General features: G+C 34.7%; 1 protein-coding gene across 1 annotated transcript; it reads right to left on the reverse strand.

The window, feature by feature from the left end:
- Positions 1 to 1489: 1489 nt before the first annotated feature.
- On the reverse strand, positions 1490 to 21611 carry LOC123523954 (probable dimethyladenosine transferase). The gene is made up of 12 exons (XM_053539370.1): positions 21456 to 21611; positions 17833 to 17906; positions 17419 to 17505; positions 13818 to 13879; positions 13437 to 13530; positions 12526 to 12575; positions 11822 to 11945; positions 10779 to 10871; positions 10372 to 10436; positions 7949 to 8012; positions 4872 to 4978; positions 1490 to 3000 (listed from the first exon to the last, which is right to left on the reverse strand). The coding sequence occupies exons 1-12, from the start codon at positions 21511 to 21513 to the stop codon at positions 2958 to 2960; spliced, it is 921 nt and encodes a 306-aa protein (XP_053395345.1). The 5' UTR covers positions 21514 to 21611; the 3' UTR covers positions 1490 to 2957.

A 21611-nucleotide genomic window follows, 5' to 3' on the forward strand; every position in this document is an offset into this window, starting at 1 on the left:
CCAGTTTCAAACTTGAACTAAATATCATCAAAGTGAACATTCTGACCAATTTTCATAAAGATCCATCGAAAAGTATGGACTCTAGTGGGGTCACAAGGTTTTTTCTATTTTAAGACCTACTGACCTAGTTTTTGACCGCAAGTGACCCAGTTTCAAACCTGACCTAGAATAAGATATCATCAAGTTAAACATTCTGACAATTTTCATGGAGATCTATTGAAAAATATGGCTTCTAGGGAGGTCACAATGTTATTCTATTTTTAGACCTACTAACCTAGTTTTTGACCGCAGTTGACCCAGTTTCGTTCCTGACATACACAACATCAAGATGAACATTCTGACCAACTTTCATACAGATCCCATGTTAAATATAGCCTCTAGAGAGGTCACAAAGTTTTTCTATTATTTGACCTAATGATCTAGTTTTTGATGGCAGGTGACCCATTTTCAAACCTGAACTAGATATCATTAAGGTGAACATTCTGAACAATTTACATGAAGATCCATTGAAAAGTATGATCTCTAGAGAGGTCACAAGGTTTCTGTATTTTTAGACCAGCTGACCTAATTTTTGACCGCACATAACCCAATTTCAAACCTGGTCTAGATAACACCAAGATGAACATTCTGACCAATTTTCATGCAGACCCATCGAAAAATATGGCCTCTAGGGAGTTCAAAATGATTTTCTATTTTTAGACCTACTGACCTAGTTTTGGACCGCACGTGACCCAGTTTCGAACTTGACCTAGATATTATCAAGGTAAACATTCTGACCAATTTTCATGAAGATCCATTGAAAAATATGGCCTCTAGGGAGGTCACAAGGATTTTCTATTTTTAGATCCACTGACATAGTTTTGGACCGCACATGACCCAGTTTCAAACTTGACCCAGATATCATCAAGATGAACATTCTGACCAATTTTCATAAAGATCCCCTGAAAACTGTGACCACACGCACAGACGGACTGACGCACGGATGACTGATGCTGCGATCACAAAAGCTCACCATGAGCCTTTGGCTCAGGTGAGCTAAAAATCGACTGTATACTTTATTGTTTTATTTTCAGCATATTCTCAAAGAAATAAATGAAATCATAGGTGACCAATTATAAATGTCTATGAGTGTATACGTATGTGTGACTTTTCATCACCGACCTTAGACCAGTAAAACCATTTGTGGTTACTACTTCAACACTGACCTACTAACTCCAAACTAATAAGGGTAAAGTAATTACCAAAGGAAATCATTCTATGAAGTTTGACTTCTATAGACTATAGGTCGAAACGTTCTTCAGCTATTTATCAGAAACAAATAGTGTACTGATGGACTGGCAGACTGGATTGATGAATGGATCAATATGAGCAAATCAACATACCTTCTTCTTCAAAGGGGACCATCATAATAGTCAAAGTGATAAAATCAAAGTGATAAAGACACAGAGTACTTTCAATTTACAGAGGGAAAATAGAAAGATGAAATATATTTGCATCTTTTACCTTTTATTCTTAATAATTTAAACTTATTAATTGGTGTTATTCATTTTAAGTTTTACTAAAATATATGCACTGCTATTCAATTTACTGAGCACAAGGACTTGAATGAAATGGGAAATCAAAGTTAAAGTGACACTGAACTTGACTGCGAAGTGTCCAAAAGGTCTGTCATTCCTAATTTCAGCCATGTGCACATGAACACTAATTTAACATAAATATCTAACATGTAACTGAAGTAATGGAACAGAAATTCAACTTCTAATTTTTAGAAACAGTGACCAAATTTTTACCACAAACAGTTCAAAATTAGTTTGAAAATTCATTTAAATGATTAAAATCTAAAATACTTCTACTGTAAGAGATGCTTTTGAATAAAACTTTAATAGTAGTAATAATAATCTTGATTGCAGAGACCAATAAATAGAAACATTCCTCTTATACATTGTTGTACAAGCTCTGTTAAATAGTCAAAACTGAACGTGAAACCAAAGTGTTCAAAACCAATAAAAGATGGAAAATTTTGGATTTTCATACACATTTTATTATATTAACTGTTTAAAATACTAATCAGCCTTCTGCACAGTAGTAATAAATCTAATAAAACTATCAAATTTATCAACATCAGTGATTTACGCCGAGAATTTTATTTCATTCCAGCAAAGTGAATACCTTTTGTTTCTGGTTAAGTGCCATTTTTCAACAGTACTTCAGTTATGTAAAGACTGGCAGTTAACCTAGCCAGTGTTCCAGGATATTATGTCTTGACATGAAAACTCAATATATTAATATGCCGTCAACAGAATTTCATTAATGTACAGAAACTGAAGGGCCTTAAAGACTTTAGAACAAATGACATCGTCAACATCTTATTAAGTGTATATTATTGTGCCTCTATAATGCACTCATTTCATTTTATTGAGGACTGTTTGTTTTTCGTTTTCGTTGGGTTAAATGTCACAAAAATGCAATTATATGTCATATGGTGACTTTACAGCTGTTTATGAGGGAGTAAGACACAATGAGCATAATTTCAGGCATATGTGCGCACCTGGGTAGCACTATTGAGCCAGCTGGACGGTTTCTGGATATGAAAGAATTCTACACTACAAGTATGGTATCGAACCCGCACCAGAGACGGGCAATTGATTTAAAGTCAGTGATCTTAGCCACTCAGTCATGGAGGTCCCATGGACAGATTTTCATCAATGAGATTTTGACTTGTGCAAGTAGAAAGTCCTTTAACTGATTGTGAGGCTGGCAAACTGTACATTTACACACAGTAAATGGTAATGTATATATCATATACTATCACTCAGGGTTGGTCTATGTAATCTTTGCTACACTAAGGCATGATTCCACTTCCAATTTCAAGAAAATTTAAGATGATATAATTTCCAGCCATTCATATCACAGTGTTTTTTTCTTTTTTCTCAGCAGAGATTGTCAATTTTGTCTTTTCACGAGAAGTGGAAGCCCTCCGAGTTGAAACAGTTTAACAACCTGTAAATAAATAGAATCACATCTTATCTAGAAATAGGAATGGAAACTGCCAGCATTTTTATTCTCTTTTTCAAGTTTAGAAAATATCTGAAGTAATATGTAATATCATATGTTATATGTAAAATCATATCATGTGACAAGTTTATTATTAACAAGAGTACCGCAATGTGGAGCAATATATGCCCAAAGATATGACTTTTGACTCGTAAGTGTGACCTTGACCTTGAAGCGAGCCATCCGAAACATATGCTCTGCACGTCGTCTTGATGTGGTGAACATTAGTGTCAAGTTTATTTAAAATCCTTCAAGCAGTTCGACAGTTACAGAGCGGACACAAAACAAAGTCATATGAACTTTGACCCTGTAACCTTGACCTTGAAGTGAGCCATCCAAAACATGCGCTCTGCATGTCAACTCAATTTGGTGAACATTTGTGTCAAGTTTCTTCAAAATCCTTTAAGGGGTTCAAGAGTTACAGAGCAGCCATGAAATAGCTTACGGGCTGAAGGATCGACAGACGGACAAATGGACACCAGCATCATAACTTAATACGTCTCTTCAGGCATATAACAAAAGCACTAATAATAAATTTGAAGTTGAATACATGTCATAATATGAACTGCAATGATAGTTATAATTTCCAGGGACAGACCTTAGGTATCAAGACTTTGGCAGAATTATGAATCATACAAGAAAGGCTAACCACTAAGTGTTGTAGTTTTGTTTTTCATTTCTCATCAGCATATTTCTTTTTTCAGCAGTATTTACACAAGTAACATGATTCAGTAAACGTAAATTATTCTCAAGCTGTAAAAAGAGGGTATTTTTTTGTTTTCCGCGAATTTGGAATATCTCTTACGAAGAAATTTGACAATTTTTTTATATTTTTACCAGCTTGTATCATGATCGGCAAAATTATATATCACTCACAATGTGACTGTTATGTTTTCAGTATCTCACCAAAAATCACAAAATACTCACTACTTCCCAACATAAATCAGAGGATAGAGATGAAGATTTATCTATTATGAAATTATGTAAAAATCCGTTGTGCAAAACCTGGACTTACAAATCCTGGGACCAAGCCTCAAAAATCTAATGCTCGGTTATTGTAAATGTATAAATGCACAAGGTGGCAATATTTCGCCGTTTTCTGATATTTTTACAGCTATTATTTATGGGTGGACGGATAGCTCAGTGGTTTGCACACTGGCCTTCCAATCCTGAGGTCGGGGGTTCGATCCCCGGCAGCTACTAGGGAATTTTCAGAAACGCTTTTCAGTGTTTCCCACCCAGCTAGAGGTGTACTGGTCAGGAACCCAGGCAATCCTTGCGTGTATCAGTGCTATACACTGGGCACGTTAAAGAACCAGGCTTTCTATTCGCAATGAGCTAGGCTAAGTTAGCCGGACAAGTCTGTATCTGATTTCTGATCTCTCTGTGGGGGTTTGTCTCACTCTGTCCCTCTGGTCAGATCGCTCTGTGTCTGTACTAGTAGAGGATGATTTCGCGCCCTGTGTGGCTGCAGTTGCTGTAAAGCGCCTCTGAACGTGTCTATCATGAAAAGGGCGCTATATAAATCTGGTATAATAATTATTGTTTGCGCCTTGAAGGTGATATTATAGCATTATATTTAGCTAGCAACAATCTAGCAAAACCACTGTTCTTGTGGATTTCGCTGATTTAAAAAGAACAACATTTTTAGCTTTACAGTGGTTGCTACTGAGTAAACTCTTAGCTAATGGTGAAAATGCATGCTAAAACTGGTCTCTAAAATCAGTTTAAAATTCTCTCACATTGTGGATTCTAGAACTATTCTGTTCATGTGCCTATACTGATTGGTCGAGTAGTCATGAACTTTATCCACTTACCCTAAAAAGTCATCTATATCCATTGTTCTAGCTCGTTTTAATTCATATCCACTTTTCTCTAACATTTCTGTAACTTTGGCTTTCACATCAAAATCAGGAGGAACAGGCTGAAAAACATTACAATAGAAAACTTAATTTGATTGTGTATTCCACTTCTAACTACCAAACGGTTTGGAAGTAGAAAAAATATTGTATTTGACACCAGTATTCTGCAATACTCTTTTGACTGTAAGCATTTGCCTTAGATAACTTGTAGAGATACTTTAAGAAAATACACTACTGTCTAAACTTTTTTTTTTTTTTTTTGGTTGGGTTTAACATCGCACCGACACATTTTAGGTCATATGGCGACTTTCCAGCTTTGATGGTGGAGGAAGACCCCAGGTGCCCCTCCGTGCATTATTTCATCACGAGCGGGCACCTGGGTAGAACCACCGACCTTCCGTAAGCCAGCTGGATGGCTTCCTCACATGAAGAATTCAACGCCCCGAGTGAGGCTCGAACCCACATCGATGAGGGGCAAGTGATTTGAAGTCAGCGACCTTAACCACTCGGCCACGGAGGCCCCCACTGTCTAAACTAATCAATAACAGAGTTTTTCATGAATTGTGGTAACATTCTTCAAGATCCTGATAAAACTGATTATTATTCGAAGATCACCTGTCTTTCTGATCTTTTAAAATATTGTTTATGGGGTCAAATATTTCTCCATTGTAAAAATCAAGCAGAATCACAAATTCGAACAATAACTTTTTTAATAAATTTTACAAATTTTTTGCATGGAAGTGATTTTTTCATGCTATAAATGAAGATACTTCTAATAATTTATAAAAATCCATCAGCAACTAATGTCAACACTTCAATTTTTTTGTGTGTCATAAATGGCCAAAATTTACAATAAATACCCCTACAAATTTTTTGTTGTTGATAGATTCAATATATCTAAGGATATTTTGCACATACAATTAAGTTCCTACAACAACCCTGGGAGTTCTTGAAATGATGTAATAATATCAATAATATTGGCTTACATTTAAAGAGAAATCAAGAACAACGAGCTGCGTTCAATAAACGCTTGATGCCCCCGGTGGCATCCTTGTCGATACGAAGCAACCCAAGTCCAAAATGAGGTAAAGGTCAAACTGAGGTCAGGTGATGTTTGAAGATGAGGAATGGTCACAGGTTACATCTGTATTAGTATCAATTCATTCTTTTAAGCGGTATTAATGCTAGACGAAACGGTCCCATTTGGTTAACCAAGAGATGGCCCATATAAAGCAACCTAAGTCCAAAATAAGGTCAAGGTCAAACTGAGGTCAGGTGATGTTTGAAGATGAGGAATGTTCACAGGTTACATCTGCATTAGTATCAATTCATTCTTTTAAGCGGTATTAATGCTAGACGAAACGGTCCCATTTGATTAACCTAGAGATGGCCCATATAAAGCAACCTAAGTCCAAAATGAGGTCAAGGTCAAACTGAGGTCAGGTGATGTTTGAAGATGAGGAATGTTCACAGATTACATCTGCATTAGTATCAAGTCATTCTAGCAAGGGGTATTGATGCTAGACGAAACGGTCCCATTTGGTTAACCAAGAGATGGCCCATATAAAGCAACCCAAGTCCAAAATGAGGTCAAGGTCAAGGTCAAACTGAGGTCAGGTGATGTCTGAAGATGAGGAATGTTCACAGGTTACATCTGCTAGTATCAAGTCATTCTAGCAAGGGGTATTGATGCTAGACGAAACGGTCCCATTTGGTTAACCTCGTACGGACTGACGGACGAACGGACAGGATGATCACTATATGCCTCCCGCATCAGTAGATGCCGGGGGCATAAAAAATTTTGAAAAGGTTTATCAAACAGTGTCCTTCAATTTTTAAAGACATTAGTTCCTCATAAAACAAGAATATTTGCAAGAGGAACCTTAAGTTTATCTATAACTGAATATAAACTAGAGCTATCACTAAAGGTGATGAATGTACCCCCCCGCATGCACTGACACAGTACATTGAATTTGACACACACAAGACTGCATAATTATGTGGACTGTATGTATACAGTATAGTAACAAAAAGCAAAGTCCCATAACTATGCAGAATATTTATCTAAAAGAATGTAACATGCACCATGCACAACTAGGGTTGGTACTGACCACTTGTGTGAAGTTTCATTAAATTGTGTGCAAGGGTTTGGTAGATTAGGCACGCACAAGATTGCATATGCAGGCTGTATGTACATAGTATGTTAACAAGAAACAAAGTCCCATAACTCTGCAATTTTTGTCGCTGAAAGAACCTAACATGCCCCATGCACAACTACTGTTGTTACTGATCAGTTGTGTGAAGTTTCATTAAATTGTGTCAAGGGGATGAGGAGAGATGGTGTGCACAAGATTGTGTCTATGTATATAGTAGAGTAACAAAAAAACAAAGTCCCATAACTCTGCAAATTTCTTTTCTGAAAGAACCTAACATGCCCATGCACAACTACTGTTGTTACTGATCAGTTGTGTGAAGTTTCATTAAATTGTGTCAAGGGGATGAGGAGAGATGGTGCGCACAAGATTGTGTCTATGTATATAGTAACAAAAAAACAAAGTCCCATCACTCTGCAATTTTTTTTTCTAAAAGAACCTAACATGCCCCATGCACAACTACTGTTGGTACTGATCACTTGTGTGAAGTTTCATTAAATTGTGTCAAGGGGATGAGGAGAGATGGTGCGCACAAGATTGTGTCTATGTATATAGTATAGTAACAAAAAACAAAGTCCCATAACTCTGCAAATTTTTTTTCTTAAAGAACCTAACATGCCCCATGCACAACTACTGTTGGTACTGATCACTTGTGTGAAGTTTCATTAAATTCTGTCAAGGGGATAAGGAGAGATGGTGTGCACAAGATTGCGTCTACGGACAAACGACCAGACGACCAGACGGACAGACAGACAGACAGACAACCTGAAACCAGTATACCCCCCTTACAACTTTGTTGTCGGGGGGTACAATAAATCATTTTGATAACACAGAGCACATATAAGAATGTAATCAACGACTAGTTCACTGTATACTTACAATACTTTTCAAGGAACAATGCACTTTGTAATTCTTCTCTAATAATTCTAATACTTTTGAAAATCTGAAATAAAATGATTATAAAACTGTTAGGTAAGATTCTGGGTAGAAATATATCAATTATCATAAACACACACTATACTTACTCCCTCATCTTTAATTAATATTTGATTTTGTGGAGTAAAAAATAACTTACTCCCTATTCATACTTGAAAAACTGTCAATCTTTGTGGCATATGCAATAAACTATTCTGTGGAGTACAAAAATAAGATTGTTTGATGTCACAGTCACATTGTCAATGATCTTAAGGGGACACATATTGCTACATTCACAGTTCATACAGAAATGTGGAAGGGGTGCATATTCAAGAAATCAATGGTGGGAAAATAAAAAACATATTCCTAAACTGATATAATACTGATGGACACCTGTAATATTCATTATTTTGTGGATAAGGATGTGGTACTATGAATGTAATAGGAAAACAGAGGTCTTTGTGAAAGTACATTCAACACAATATATTAAGCTTTTTTATAAGGAAAAAACAGGTTTTTTACAATAACAGTGTTCCAAATAATGTTGAAGGGATGAGATTTTCTTTCTAACATACCAGGTTTGCTTAAACATGTAAAAATTTAACGCCACGTCATTTCAGCTCGGGATGGACGCCATATTTCTCATTGATAAAAATGTAAACAAAAAATATCAGAGTGGGATTAGCATTGCAAGGGCATAACATGACATTCTACACAATGAATACCTTAGAACAGATATCTAAGATGCTACACAGGTCAGGCGGGTTAAATGCATAATGGCGATCACTTGAAATTCATCTTGAAAAGGTGGTTAATTTTAGTTTATTTACATGGTTTTTAATTTTCCCGCGACTTCTCGGCGATTCACTGCAAATGTATTACTGCGCCGGACGAAAGGTAACTCTAATAAACAACGGGAGACAACTTAGGTGTCAGCACGTGTACGATTTCTAAAAAAACATGTCGATGATTACAATTTCTTATCAAATAATGAATCCTATTCAGATATTCGTCTTTAATATTAGAAAATTATTAATTTCTGTGGACATTTGTCAAAACATATTACTTACATTGGACTACTTTGCGCATCAAACTGGTTTCCGCTTCAGTTGTGAGGCACTTCCGTTATACTTTTTGACAACAATAACAAAACACAAAATGAATCAATAAAGTCACTTATAAACCGACTGCTACTTAAATCAGTGTAAGTAAAGTTGTTGTTATAACATTATACATGTTCGTTACGTTATGAGATAAAGTTTATCTTGAACTGCATAATCCATTAATTACGTTTAGATGATATTGCATTTACAACTTATTTGACCCCATTTTTTACGTGAATGACAGCATTCTCGTGCAACTCGTGCAAACAGAGTTATGAAAAGTATGGTGGAGAATTCAAGGACAAATTATAAATGACATTAAAGTGAGGATAACTGTATATTCGTCCAGTTTTTATCATTGACATGCCTGCTGTGTATTAGTAACTTTTGTGAACAAGATTAGAATGTTACTTTTGCACATATACACATTGATTGGACCTCTCAACCAAATTTCATACCTTATTTTAGGGATTTTTAAGACAATACATTTTCAAAAGTTTGTTGAATGTGTTTTGATATTTAAGTGTAGTTCATGAATACCAAGTTAAAAATTAATAATGGCAACATTTCTAGGCCCTTGTTATAAGCTACTAGACTTCTGTAACCATAAATGTTTAATGTATTAAGGGGAATATACTCTTTTAGTTTTGGAATGTGGCATTCCTTGACCACCGTATCTTTTCTTATGCACTACTTTGTAAACAAACTAAATAATGTGTTTTAGCTTACATATGCGAAATGAAAAGCAAGACAGTGACCATATTTCACATTCTTTCTATAAATTAGAATCTGTAGGACATTGATAAATGTTTGGACAAGGTGAAGCACTATTATTTTCGCACCAAAAAGTCTTAATTGTTGACTTTGAATGTACACAAGAAGTCTTATGTAAAACAACAATAACTTTCTTGTTTCAGTTTTCTCATTTTTATTTTAGTGAGCAATCCTTTATGTACTTATAACAGTTGAAACAGTATCCATTTCATGTACCAAAACCTTGTACTTTTTTGCATGTAAATTTTATCATACCCCACCCACTTTTTTCTAATTTCAAAGTATGCGTCCCCTTAATGTACTAGATAAAATAAATCTGTACACAAGTAAAACAAAAAACCAAAATTGGTAGCATGAACAAAGTTTTATTATGCAGAACAGTCTGTGAAAATAATACCTTAAAGCTAACCTCTCCGGAATGAGATTAAACAATATTAAGTCAAAGAAAAATTTTATAATGTATGTAGCATCCAAATCCTGAATAATTATAATTCTATTCTAAAACTTTACCTGAAAGAAGCACCAATGGTTTTATTTTTTCTTGAAAAGCATATTCGTACCAGACCATCCCACTCCTACAAATATCAACAGTCTAAAGTCAAGCTACAGTATGAATACTCATAAATGAATTTCACACGGTGAATATTACACAGAAAGTACAATGTTGTGAGACTAAGTACAATGAAATGGGACAGAACAATTTATTGGGATTGTGTAAAAAATGTGGATTATTTAAATGATTCATATAACTATATCATTTAAACTGCATTTCACGGAACAAGTAAAAGTCAAAGTAAGTTTTTATAATGTTTAAAATTTGAATCCACTTTCCATGATATAAAAGCTTTAAAGTAACAAAAACTTTCTGATTTCTACTCTTTGAAAAAACCTTAATTAAACAAAAAGAGTTAAATTACCTGAAAGTTGATGGGAGGTGGAGGGTTTCTAGGTTCTATTCTAACAACACTTGACTCTACTTTAGGTGGTGGTCTGAAATTGTTCTTACCAACCTGTAATAAGATGTAAGTAACCTGTCTAGCAAATATCAGATTGTGACTTTGATTGTTCAATTCCTGCTCTATCTTATAATACAATAGAACATTCAATCTTTAAATTTACCACATATCTATTTTACATGAATAGTAATTAATAATGTGGTACACCTTGTCATCACAGTAGTTTCAAATTTGCTGACAGGTGTACATAGTACTTTGTTTACAATCTTGATGACTGAGTGGTTAAAGTTTCTGACTTCAAATCACTTACCCCTCTATGTAGCTGGTATAAAATCTATGAGAGCTAAGAGTTCTTTCAAGCATTTATTTATTTATTTATTTGGGTTTTACAGCACACCAACACAGTATAGGTTACATGGCGCCAAACAGGACTACAAATTTTGGTTCCACATCTCATTTACATCGAAAAAAAAAAAGGAAATAAGTTGTAAAGGTTGTGATTTAACCATGTTTTCAGCCCTGCCTGAATATATGCCTGATTGGCCTCTGGGAAAGCTTTCATTTGTCAGTGTGACTTCTTAACAAACAAATAAAATCATATGAGCCGTGCCATGAGAAAACCAACATAGTGGGTATGCGACCAGCATGGATCCAGACCAGCCTGCACATCCGCGCAGTCTGGTCAGGCTCCATGCTGTTCGCATTTAAAGCCTATTGGAATTGGAGAAACTGTTAGCGAACAGCATGGAGCCTGACCAGACTGCGCGGATGCGCAGGCTGGTCTGGATCCATGCTGGTCGCATACCCACTATGTTGGTTTTCCCATGGCATGGCTCAATTATTCAGTTGAACTCGATATCTCAAACTCACTTATCTCAACATTCCGGACATCTCGAAGACATTTTCAAGTCCCATCCCGATAACACGTACATAAAAAATTATTTTAAGTTGAATTTCAGTTATCTCGAACCCGTGAAATTCAAAATATTGAGTTTCAACTTTACCTTCATTAAATGATCCACTCTGGCTAGCAGCTGTGTGTTTACAGACAATCTACAGTACAGCTTGTCACCTGGTTTTGCTACAAGTCTCTGAGCAAACTCTCGCTGAAACATCAACACAGCGCACCTACAATAAATATAATAGCTTCTATTTTTAAAAATAACACAAAACTGTTTATGTAATAATTCTGTATGAAATATGACAGCTTTCAGGCATTTTAATTGCAGTTCTTCAAAGGAATTTGTGTTTTTGCTTCTTAATGATTGTCTGTTTCCATCCCTTATATTCTATAGATCAATATTAACATGTGACATCAAACTTAAGGTGCTTACTGCTTAAACACAGTTAGCATACCAAAAAATGCTTATTGATTATGATATACAGTTGAACCTGCCTTAATGGCCACATATATTAAGCAGCCACTAGCCTTTAGCAACCAGTTTGCTAACTTCAAAATTTACATTCTGTTACAATTCTAACTAGTCTTACGTAGTTATCTGCCAAAGAGCCAGACTGTGTCACTTTCTTGGCTAGTTTGACTGTTACCAAACTGATTATACATACTTTACATAAATCCTACAAAATTTAATTCCATCAGGCCTTCAGATGACCATGGAATTATGAAACTACCAGAACTTATGTTTCTACAACCTTTAAATGCAAAAACTAGGTCATCAGAGAAATCAATTTAAACTAGAAAACTCACCTAAAGAACGGCCTGTGAAGAAGTAATTTAAACACAAAAGGTGATGAAATCTGAAAAAGACAAGACTTAGTATACAATTATTATCTTTAAATAATTTTTTATAAATAAACATCACTGACAAATATTTGTATTTGAGTCACCTTCTGCTTGGTAAAAACATGATTTTACATGAACTGTTGTTGTCTAAAAAAACAAATTAAAACGAGTTAAATTCCTCCAAATATAGAAAATATAAAGAAAAGGGTCTGTAACTACATGAATTGTTCATGTCAACCCTGGTGCTTGAGTCATTGATTCTTGAATGAGTCATGCTTTGCTCCGCCCTCATGAAATTATTTAGCAACGACATATAAGTGATATAACCGCCCATCATGTATAAATAGTGTTAAAACATGATTTTGCTATAAATTATTTCTTAATCAAATTATTTTTTATAATTATGCCTAACATACAGCGGAAGAAAAGTGCAGAAAACAAGGCTAGTCTTAGTTATGCTTCTTTGAAAGATCTCTTGACTAATTGGCTATACTCAAATGTGATGAAAAGAATACAAATGCAGATCGAAGGAATTCCAATTCTAAGTTGTCCAAATTATATAGAAAAAAAATTTTCTTTACTGACATTCTCAGGATTTCCTTAGGAGCATGTAATAATTGACCATAATTCTAATCTGGATTTAGCAATAAGAACATCTTTAATATTTCTTGAATAGATTATTATTACTCTTTTATACCAGTAACTGGTCAGAGTCGGCATCATGTATATACCATTCATTTACTTAAAATTTTTGAAACAGAAAGAATGCTGATACATTCTTAAATATAAGTTAGGCAACTTTTTCTTATTTCGTGACCATACCACTGCTGTAACATATGGCAAGTTATGGATAACACTGTCTATACTGTGTATACCTGATACGGTAGATTAGCTACACAGACATCGAAGAATGGCAGATCTGTTTTCAGAACATCACCAACCAATACATGTAACTTGGTCTGATATGGCCTGAAAACAAATCATATATATAATAAATTGTTGTAAATAAGTAATGTATTACAAAAGCACAAAGTATAAACATCAAAATTCCAAACATAGCTACAGCATGGGAACTTCAAACAACCACATTTAAATCCCTTTTAAATGAGAATCTTCACATTATAAATTCAAGAATTCCTGTAGACTCTACTCCAAATACTAAGTTTTTTAGACTCTTTTTGGAGGATGGACCATTATCAATCTAAAACTCAAGAACAGTCCATCCAACAAATTGTTTGCAATCTGTATGAACTTACGTTCCCATTACTCTCTTCTGTAATTCAGCCACTAATCTTGGATCGATCTCACAGGCATTTACCTGAAATATAACTTTTATATAACAATGTTCTCCTTAATATGACAATATAATGCACATTATATTCTGTCATTTTACTCTAAGACTTGATGCTATATATTACTGAACTGGTAAGGCAGATGTGGTGATATAAATGAACACAAATTATTATAATTCAGTCATATAAAAGAATATTAGCTTAGCTGATTATGATAGATGGAAATTCCATAAAAACCAGGCTGTTCAAATTGTTCAAATATATTTTCTAACTTTAGTAACAGTGACCTTGACCTAACTGTGATCATGACCCTAGTGGCCACTAAAACAATCCCCCCACCTTTTCTGTGCTATTAAGCTACCTGCATACCAAGTTCCACCCCAAGATCTCATTCCAAATAATACTTCATTTGAGCCAAAATCATGTTTCTATCTTTAGTAACAGCAACCCTAAATACAATCCACAGCTATTTCTTCATACAAGCCTGCTAAAACCATGTCTGGCAACAGTATGTCAATCCTAACTAAAGTTTTATACATGAAATCACCTTTCTGATGATACCAGCAAAAACATCTACTATTAGTAACTGTGACCTTGACCTTATGACATCTAACTTGAACTTCACCCACTAACCCCAAACTAGTATGCAATCCTACCCCTGGTTTTGCTATAAGCTACCTATTGGTCAAGTGTAATTTCAATACATCCATCAACAAGAGGGTCATGATGGCCCTATATCGCTCACCTGAGTACCACTGCTTTCGCCAAAAACAAAAAGAAAAAATTCTTACAAGGTACAGATATGTCAAAATACACCTAAAAATTGGCGGTACCATCCATGTTGTACCACAGAAAAGTGGTCTCAGTTTTTCCCTACGGCCAATAATAAAAAAGTTACTAAATATGCTATTTATAGTAACATAAAAGGGAAGTAATAAAAAATATATTGTAAGCAAACAAAAGAAGGATCTGCCAAATAAAAACAACAGCACCGCAAGGCAACGCAAATGCAGAGCAATATTCACATAAAACAAAGTCATATGATCTTTGATCCCTAAGTGGGACCTTGACATTGAATTTAGCCATCCGAAACATGAGCTCTGCACATCCTTTCAATGTGTGAACATTTGTGTCAGGTTTCTCTGAAATCCATCAAGGGGTTCAAAAGGTAACAGAGCGGAATGGAAATTGCTAACCAACACACAGACAGACAGACGGACACCGCGGCGATAACAAAATACATCCCTGCAGGCGTATAAAAAAGAATCGAGATCTTATGGTGATACAAGTTGTGTGCAAGTTTGGTTAAAATCAAATTATAAATGAAGCTGCTGTTGTGCAGACAAGGTCAAAATAGCCAATTCTGGCCCTTTCAGGGGCCATAACTCTGGAACCCATTAAGGGATCTGGCCGGTTCAAGAATGTAAACAAGATCTTTTGGTGACACAAGTTTTGTGCAAGTCTGATTAAATTCAAATCATAAATGAAGCTGCTATTGTGCAGACAAGCTCAAAATAGCTAATTCCGGCCCTATCAGGGGCCATAACTCTGAAGGCCATTAAGGGATCTGGCGGGTTCAAGAAAGGAACCAAGATCTTATGGTGACACAAGTTTTGTGCAAGTTTGGTTAAAATCAAATCATAAATGAAGCTGCTATTGTGCAGACAAGGTCAAAATAGCTAATTTTGACCCCTTCAGGGGTCATAACTCTGGAACCCATAATGGAATCTGGCCAGTTCCAGAAAGCAGCCAAGATCTTATGGTGATACAAGTTGTGTGCAAGTTTGGTAAAAATCAAATCATAAATAAGGCTGCTATTGTGCAGACAAACTCAAAATAGCTAATTTTGGGCCTTTCAGGGGCCATAACTCTGGAACCCATAAGAATATGGCCAGTTCCAGAAAGGAACCAAAATCTTATGGTGATACAAGTTGTGTGCAAGTTTGGTAAAAATCAAATCATAAATAAAGCTGCTATTGTGCAGACAAGCTCAAAATAGCTAATTTTGTCCCTTTCAGGGGCCATAACTCTGGAACCCGTAATGGGATCTGGCCAGTTCAAGAAAGGAACCAAGATCTTATGGTGATACAAGTCGTGTGCAAGTTTGGTTAAAATAAAATCATAAATGAAACCACTATCGTGCAGACAAGAAATTGATGACGGATGCACACACGGACGGACGCACAGACTGACGACGGACGAAGGGTGATCACAAAAGCTCACCTTGTCACTATGTGACAGGTGAGCTAAAAATAAAGTTACCTAGTGAAAATAGGTTTTCCTATTTAAAGAGACAGTGATATTACTAAAAGCTAACTATAGGCCAATTTCATTTCACTACCTCATTCCAAACTTGTTACTGAATGGATATAAAAGATGTAGAGCTTCCCTATTTCATCCAATGTATTATTTTATATAAAATACATGTTAAAATCTTAAAATAATTTAACAGAACCATGTTTTAATATATTCAAACACTCCAAAACTGCTTATATCAGGGATCATCCTACAAGGCGATTTGAGCGATATCGTCGCTTTAAAGTCGGTCACTTCGCCTAATTATCGCCTCCAGGCGAAAATCCGAATCGCCGAGTTTTTCTGAGTGTTGTAATCTGTTTATTTAAAGTTGTAAAACTTGGTGCATATTCTAGATTAAATTACCGATAAATCCATTGTCTACCCCGCCTACTCGCCTGTCAAACTTCAGCCAATCGTATCGTTAATATCCCACAGTGTTAATTAATAATATTGTAAGCCGCCGCCATTTTGAAAATTTTCAATAGGCGTGTAAAAAGCCGATAAACTTAACGAGTGCATGATCTTATGCATCAATTGTATATTATTTATTGATTTTATTAAAACTTACTTCAAAAAATATTTCAAATACGGCCAATTTCTGTAAATGAATTGCCCGGGCGCTGTTGATAAAAAAAATACGATTCCGCTGACGTCTCAACTGCCGTACAAAATTATTGTAAAAAGATCGCCAATATCTGTGAGTTTGGTATTATTTTGATGAAGATTAATAAATATATCAATTAGATGTATAAATCTGAACAAGTTGATGCAAGAATCGGGCATTATTAAAGCATGAGAATCGAAACATGAATGAAAATTTTCATGGCGTTTCGATCGTGCTCCTGATAAACTTATGAGTTTCGGACGTGTGAATTTCGGATAAAATTTTTAAGGCGACTTTTTCATATCTAAGTTAATACTTTATTTAGAAATTCATGAAAATAATAATGCAATAATCAATTTCCTTAAATAATTACTGTTTATAAATTATAGCATGACCCACAGAAAGTGGAAATATATAATTATAGGCAGGAAACTGAATACTATGTCGATCTTCTCCTTAAATTCCTTGAGTCACTTCTCCCTAAAATTTTGACCTAGGATGATCTCTGTATATGCAATGAAGATTCATTCATCTGGACTTCATCCTCATGAAATTATTTTGCAGGTTTATTATCTCTTTCTCATAACTAAATATATCTGATAAAACATGGTTCTCTTATTTCTTAATTAAAACTAACAATGAATAATTTATTTTATGTTTTACCTTTTTCACTTTCTCAAGAAGTTTGATAGTCATATTTCCTGTACCAGGTCCAACCTCGAGAACAACATCTGTAGGTCGTAGTGCCGCCTGTAAAACATATTACACATACAATTTACTTTACCCTAAAACAGTTCTTTATGTTTACTCTACCAATTAAAATTGCCAGTTTTGGCCACATCTGGTCACAATGTTTTTCTGTATAAAGCCAGGCATTTTTCTATAATGACTTGCAGAAAGAGAATTGTACAATTTGCAGCAGAATGAGTGAAATTTCTAAGAAACTCATCCTGCTGGACAACTTCCTATCAAAATATTTTGTCCAGTGAGTGATCACAATAGCTAACAAAAGGTTACAAAGCATATATGTGTTATCTCTGCAGCTCCCTGCTCTATATATAAATTGTAACTACTTACCTTCTCCACCATACTATTAACCACAAGAGGATTTTTCAGAATATGTTGGCCAAATTCTTTGTTAAAATTGATTCCTGAAAAAGAAAAATAGCAGTAAGAAACACCATAATGACGTAAATGTAAAGAGCTTTTACTCTGATCTGAAAACAGCTCTAACCACAACTTCCGTTTGGAGAAAAGTTAGACTTAGGAGAATTGATGTTTTTTAATTTCATGTTTAATAATGCCATGTTAGAAATGAATTGATTCGTGAGTTCTTAAACTTTCAACTACCATGAAATACCTAATGCGGAGAGACTGTCTAATAGTCATAAATTTATTTATTTCAAACAATTTTTTTTGGTCCAAAAACTCATCATTTGATGCAGAAAAAAGGCATCGCTTCTCGAAAACTTTCTTGATGTCTCCATGACACAACCAACTAAAAAGCTGGGCACACCTCCTGACCAGGGTACATGTAGATTACCTCATTCTGGGTAAAGCAAAAGCAATACATTTAAGTAGTAACAATTTTTTTAATTCTTTTTTATTATAATTTGTGCTACATGTATCATTAATATTTTACTACAGTACAAACATATTTACAAGTCATCAGTTTTGCATAATTTTTATTTTTTATTTGTTATAAACTGAAATATAAACTGCAAATATTCTTTAAAACTCATCAGAGTTGTCCTGAAAATATCTGTATTAGTAATTTCTCCATAATTATGAAGTTGTCAAAAGTTTGTACATTTCTATTATTCTTGGTTTAAACAATATTTATTTCCAAATATACATTTCATACAAACATATATTAATGTAATAGGATTGAGGAGTAAGATAAAAGCTTGTAACACTCTTTCCATCATACTTTAATATAGATGTATACTCTACATACAAATTAGGGTCATGCTCTGTTAAGAGTCCAATTAATTTGATGTTCAGGACAGCCAATGCAGGCTTGGCATCCAGTAAAATACTGGGCGGCCGGACACTTAGGTGGGCAAGATTCATACACCACCTGATCAGTTAACCTTACTTGTTCAGCTTAATGGGATGGCTTATTTCATAGTTTCCCATATCTGTATTTTACTGTTAATAGTGTTAGGAAAACACAGAAAAAAGCTATAAATACTGTCCAGACTTACTTGCTCCAATAAATTAATCATATATGTCGAAACTTCAAATGAATAGAATACAATATATAATTTAAAATAAGAGACTTTAAATCTGCAAACAAGTGTGAGGGGATACAATGTATGTCTACACCAGTTTAAAATATACAGCTGACCACTGTTGAAACTAAATTGACACTAAATTGCAGAAACAAAAACACAAAATATACATTCAAAAAGGTCAGAAGGGCAATTCATGTTTTGATGTTAATAATTATTTTATGATACAAATTTATTATCAGAGATATAATAGTAACAAATAAATTAAAGTATTTGTAATGATTACATCTCTGATAATGAATTTATGTTGACATTAAAGCATAAACTTGCCTCACTCACATTTTATGACCGTATATTTTTTTATGAACGTGTTTTATATATATCATTCAGTGTCATATCAGCACTCTGCTGTTATTGAAACTGGTGTCAGGGTAGATATCTCCTCGCACATGTCACATAATATTTTGAAATTCGAAGATTTAAGCCTCTTATTTAAAACTATGGATTAAATTCAACCCATATGAAGTTTCTACATGAATATTAATTAATGTTTTATTTATTAAAGCAATTTAAAGTAAGTCTGCATGACCAGTATATATATTATGACTTTTTTGGAATTTTTTAAAGTCTTTGTTTTCCTAACTGTAAAATGCAGATACCGGTCACACTTAGAGGGATGACAACTACAAAATATCAGATCATAAAATTCATAACTTTATCATGACATCACCATACATTAGGGGTTCTAACTGACCAATCAGAGAGCTGCATTTTCGAGTACCTGCCAGTTTCCACTTGGGTATAACGAAGCACAGGCACAGGTCCAGTGTAGTATATTTTTTGTTTAATTTGAAAAATCCCTTTTTTCACACAAATATTCTTTTTATATGTTAGTCAAACGGAAAAAAATCGATGACCAAAAAGCCGGTCATTGTATCATATACATTGAAAAGGTGAACAATGCGAGCATAACGCTATGGGAAGCTACTAGGCAAACTTGTAGAATATTCCAAAATCGGAGTATATACACTTGCAGCCGCTACCTGCATGATCGCACCTTCAAAACATTTAAAGCCTTCCAAAAATACTAAACTGACCCCATAAATTGCTTTGAAATGTAGGGATAACGCATGTTTTTTCGTGTTATAACGTCTGCAGAATCCCGAGGGATTCTGCAGATGTTATAACACGAAATGAACATGCGCTAACGCTATTCTAGCATAAAACGCGAAATAAATACTAATAAATGAATTCATCCTACCTCAACGTCATTAAATTTGCATGAAATGCACGGGAATGTCTGAGCTGTTTTTTACGTTGACGTCATTTGGTTTTGAATTATCCGTTTTGGGGCCGAATGACGTTTACGCTTTGCCACGGAACTCGCATGTATAAAAAGGTGTTATAACAGCATGTGAGCGGGAGAATCTCTCTGTTAACACACGTTTTCTCTTCTGTTAAAACACCCCCGAAATGTGACAATAACAGCAGTTTTATGCTAGAATACACAGTTCAAGTCTCTACGGCCAAATATTTCAGTTATCCACGTCAATTTCATTCCGGACAGCAGACGTGTTCCTGGTTTTTATTACTTTGTTTGGCTGCTGAAATCGCCAGGGATAACTGAAATATTTCGCTCGTAGAGACTTGTACACTTCACATGCCCCAGATGATGCTACAAACAACAAAACTTTGAAGTTTCATTGAAATATTATATTGATTTATAACTTGCTTTTAGTTTAAAGTTTGAGAGTTTACAAAGGGAGTCTTTGATAAAGTCTGAGTAAAATGTAATCATTAGGCGTAAAAAAAAAAAATTGTTTGTTTCCGGTATCCCGACCTACCCTAAATTTTTGGCCCGACCCTAAATGTTTTTATGGCCTTGGAGAATATTTTTTTCAACTTTTTAACAAAAAATTGCAAAACTACACTTTTATGCTTTAAACATGCTCAGTGATATTAAAAATCAACCTACTGATGCTCTAAAGGCAGAACCCCCTTGTTTGTATTCATTTTTTGACACAAGAATATTTTCTGAAAAGTCTCCCTTAATAAAAAAAAATTCAAAAAAAAAAAATTTCGACCTACCTACCCTAATTTTTATGAGCATGTTACCGGAAACAAAGAATTTTTTTTTAGGCCTTACCCAAGTGAAATAAGTATTATTCCGCAATGTTTTGGACATGTTAAAATTATGAATAAGTGGCATCCCGATAAGCCATGCATGAGTAAGGCGGTGAAGGGTACTGCAAATTGCGTCGCCATTTGGCCATGTCCTGCATGTGTACCAAAATAATGCACATGGCCTGACTGAAACGCATGCAAATCAGGGAACACAAGCCCACCTAAATCCTACTTCCTTTTTGCTGCCTTTTTTTTTTTTTTTTTTTTTTTGGAGGTGGTGTGAAAATTATGTTCTAGCTATATTTCCTATTAATTAAGTATTCAAATTACATTCAGGCTTACCTTGTTTTTGCACTTCAGCATGTTGCCTTGACTTCTTTTTAAGTCTTTCTTTAGGCATTTCTATGATCTATCAAAATTTTCACGTGTTACCCAATTTCACAACAAAGTTTAGACGCTTGCTTTTTATTGTAAAGCCTGTGCAAGTCAATTTATCAC

Source organism: Mercenaria mercenaria, chromosome 3 (genome assembly GCF_021730395.1).
Source record: "Mercenaria mercenaria strain notata chromosome 3, MADL_Memer_1, whole genome shotgun sequence".
Taxonomy (NCBI): Eukaryota; Metazoa; Mollusca; class Bivalvia; order Venerida; family Veneridae; genus Mercenaria; species Mercenaria mercenaria.

Coding starts and splice junctions, on each gene's coding strand:
- LOC123523954 (XM_053539370.1), bottom strand. CDS start 21,513: ATGCCTAAAGAAAGACTTAAAAAGAAGTCAAGGCAACATGCTGAAGTG. Junction 11,946..12,525: donor CTTCACAGGCCGTTCTTTAG/GTGAGTTTTCTA, acceptor TATTTATTGTAG/GTGCGCTGTGTTGATGTTTC. Junction 10,437..10,778: donor CACCTCCCATCAACTTTCAG/GTAATTTAACTC, acceptor TGATATTTGTAG/GAGTGGGATGGTCTGGTACG.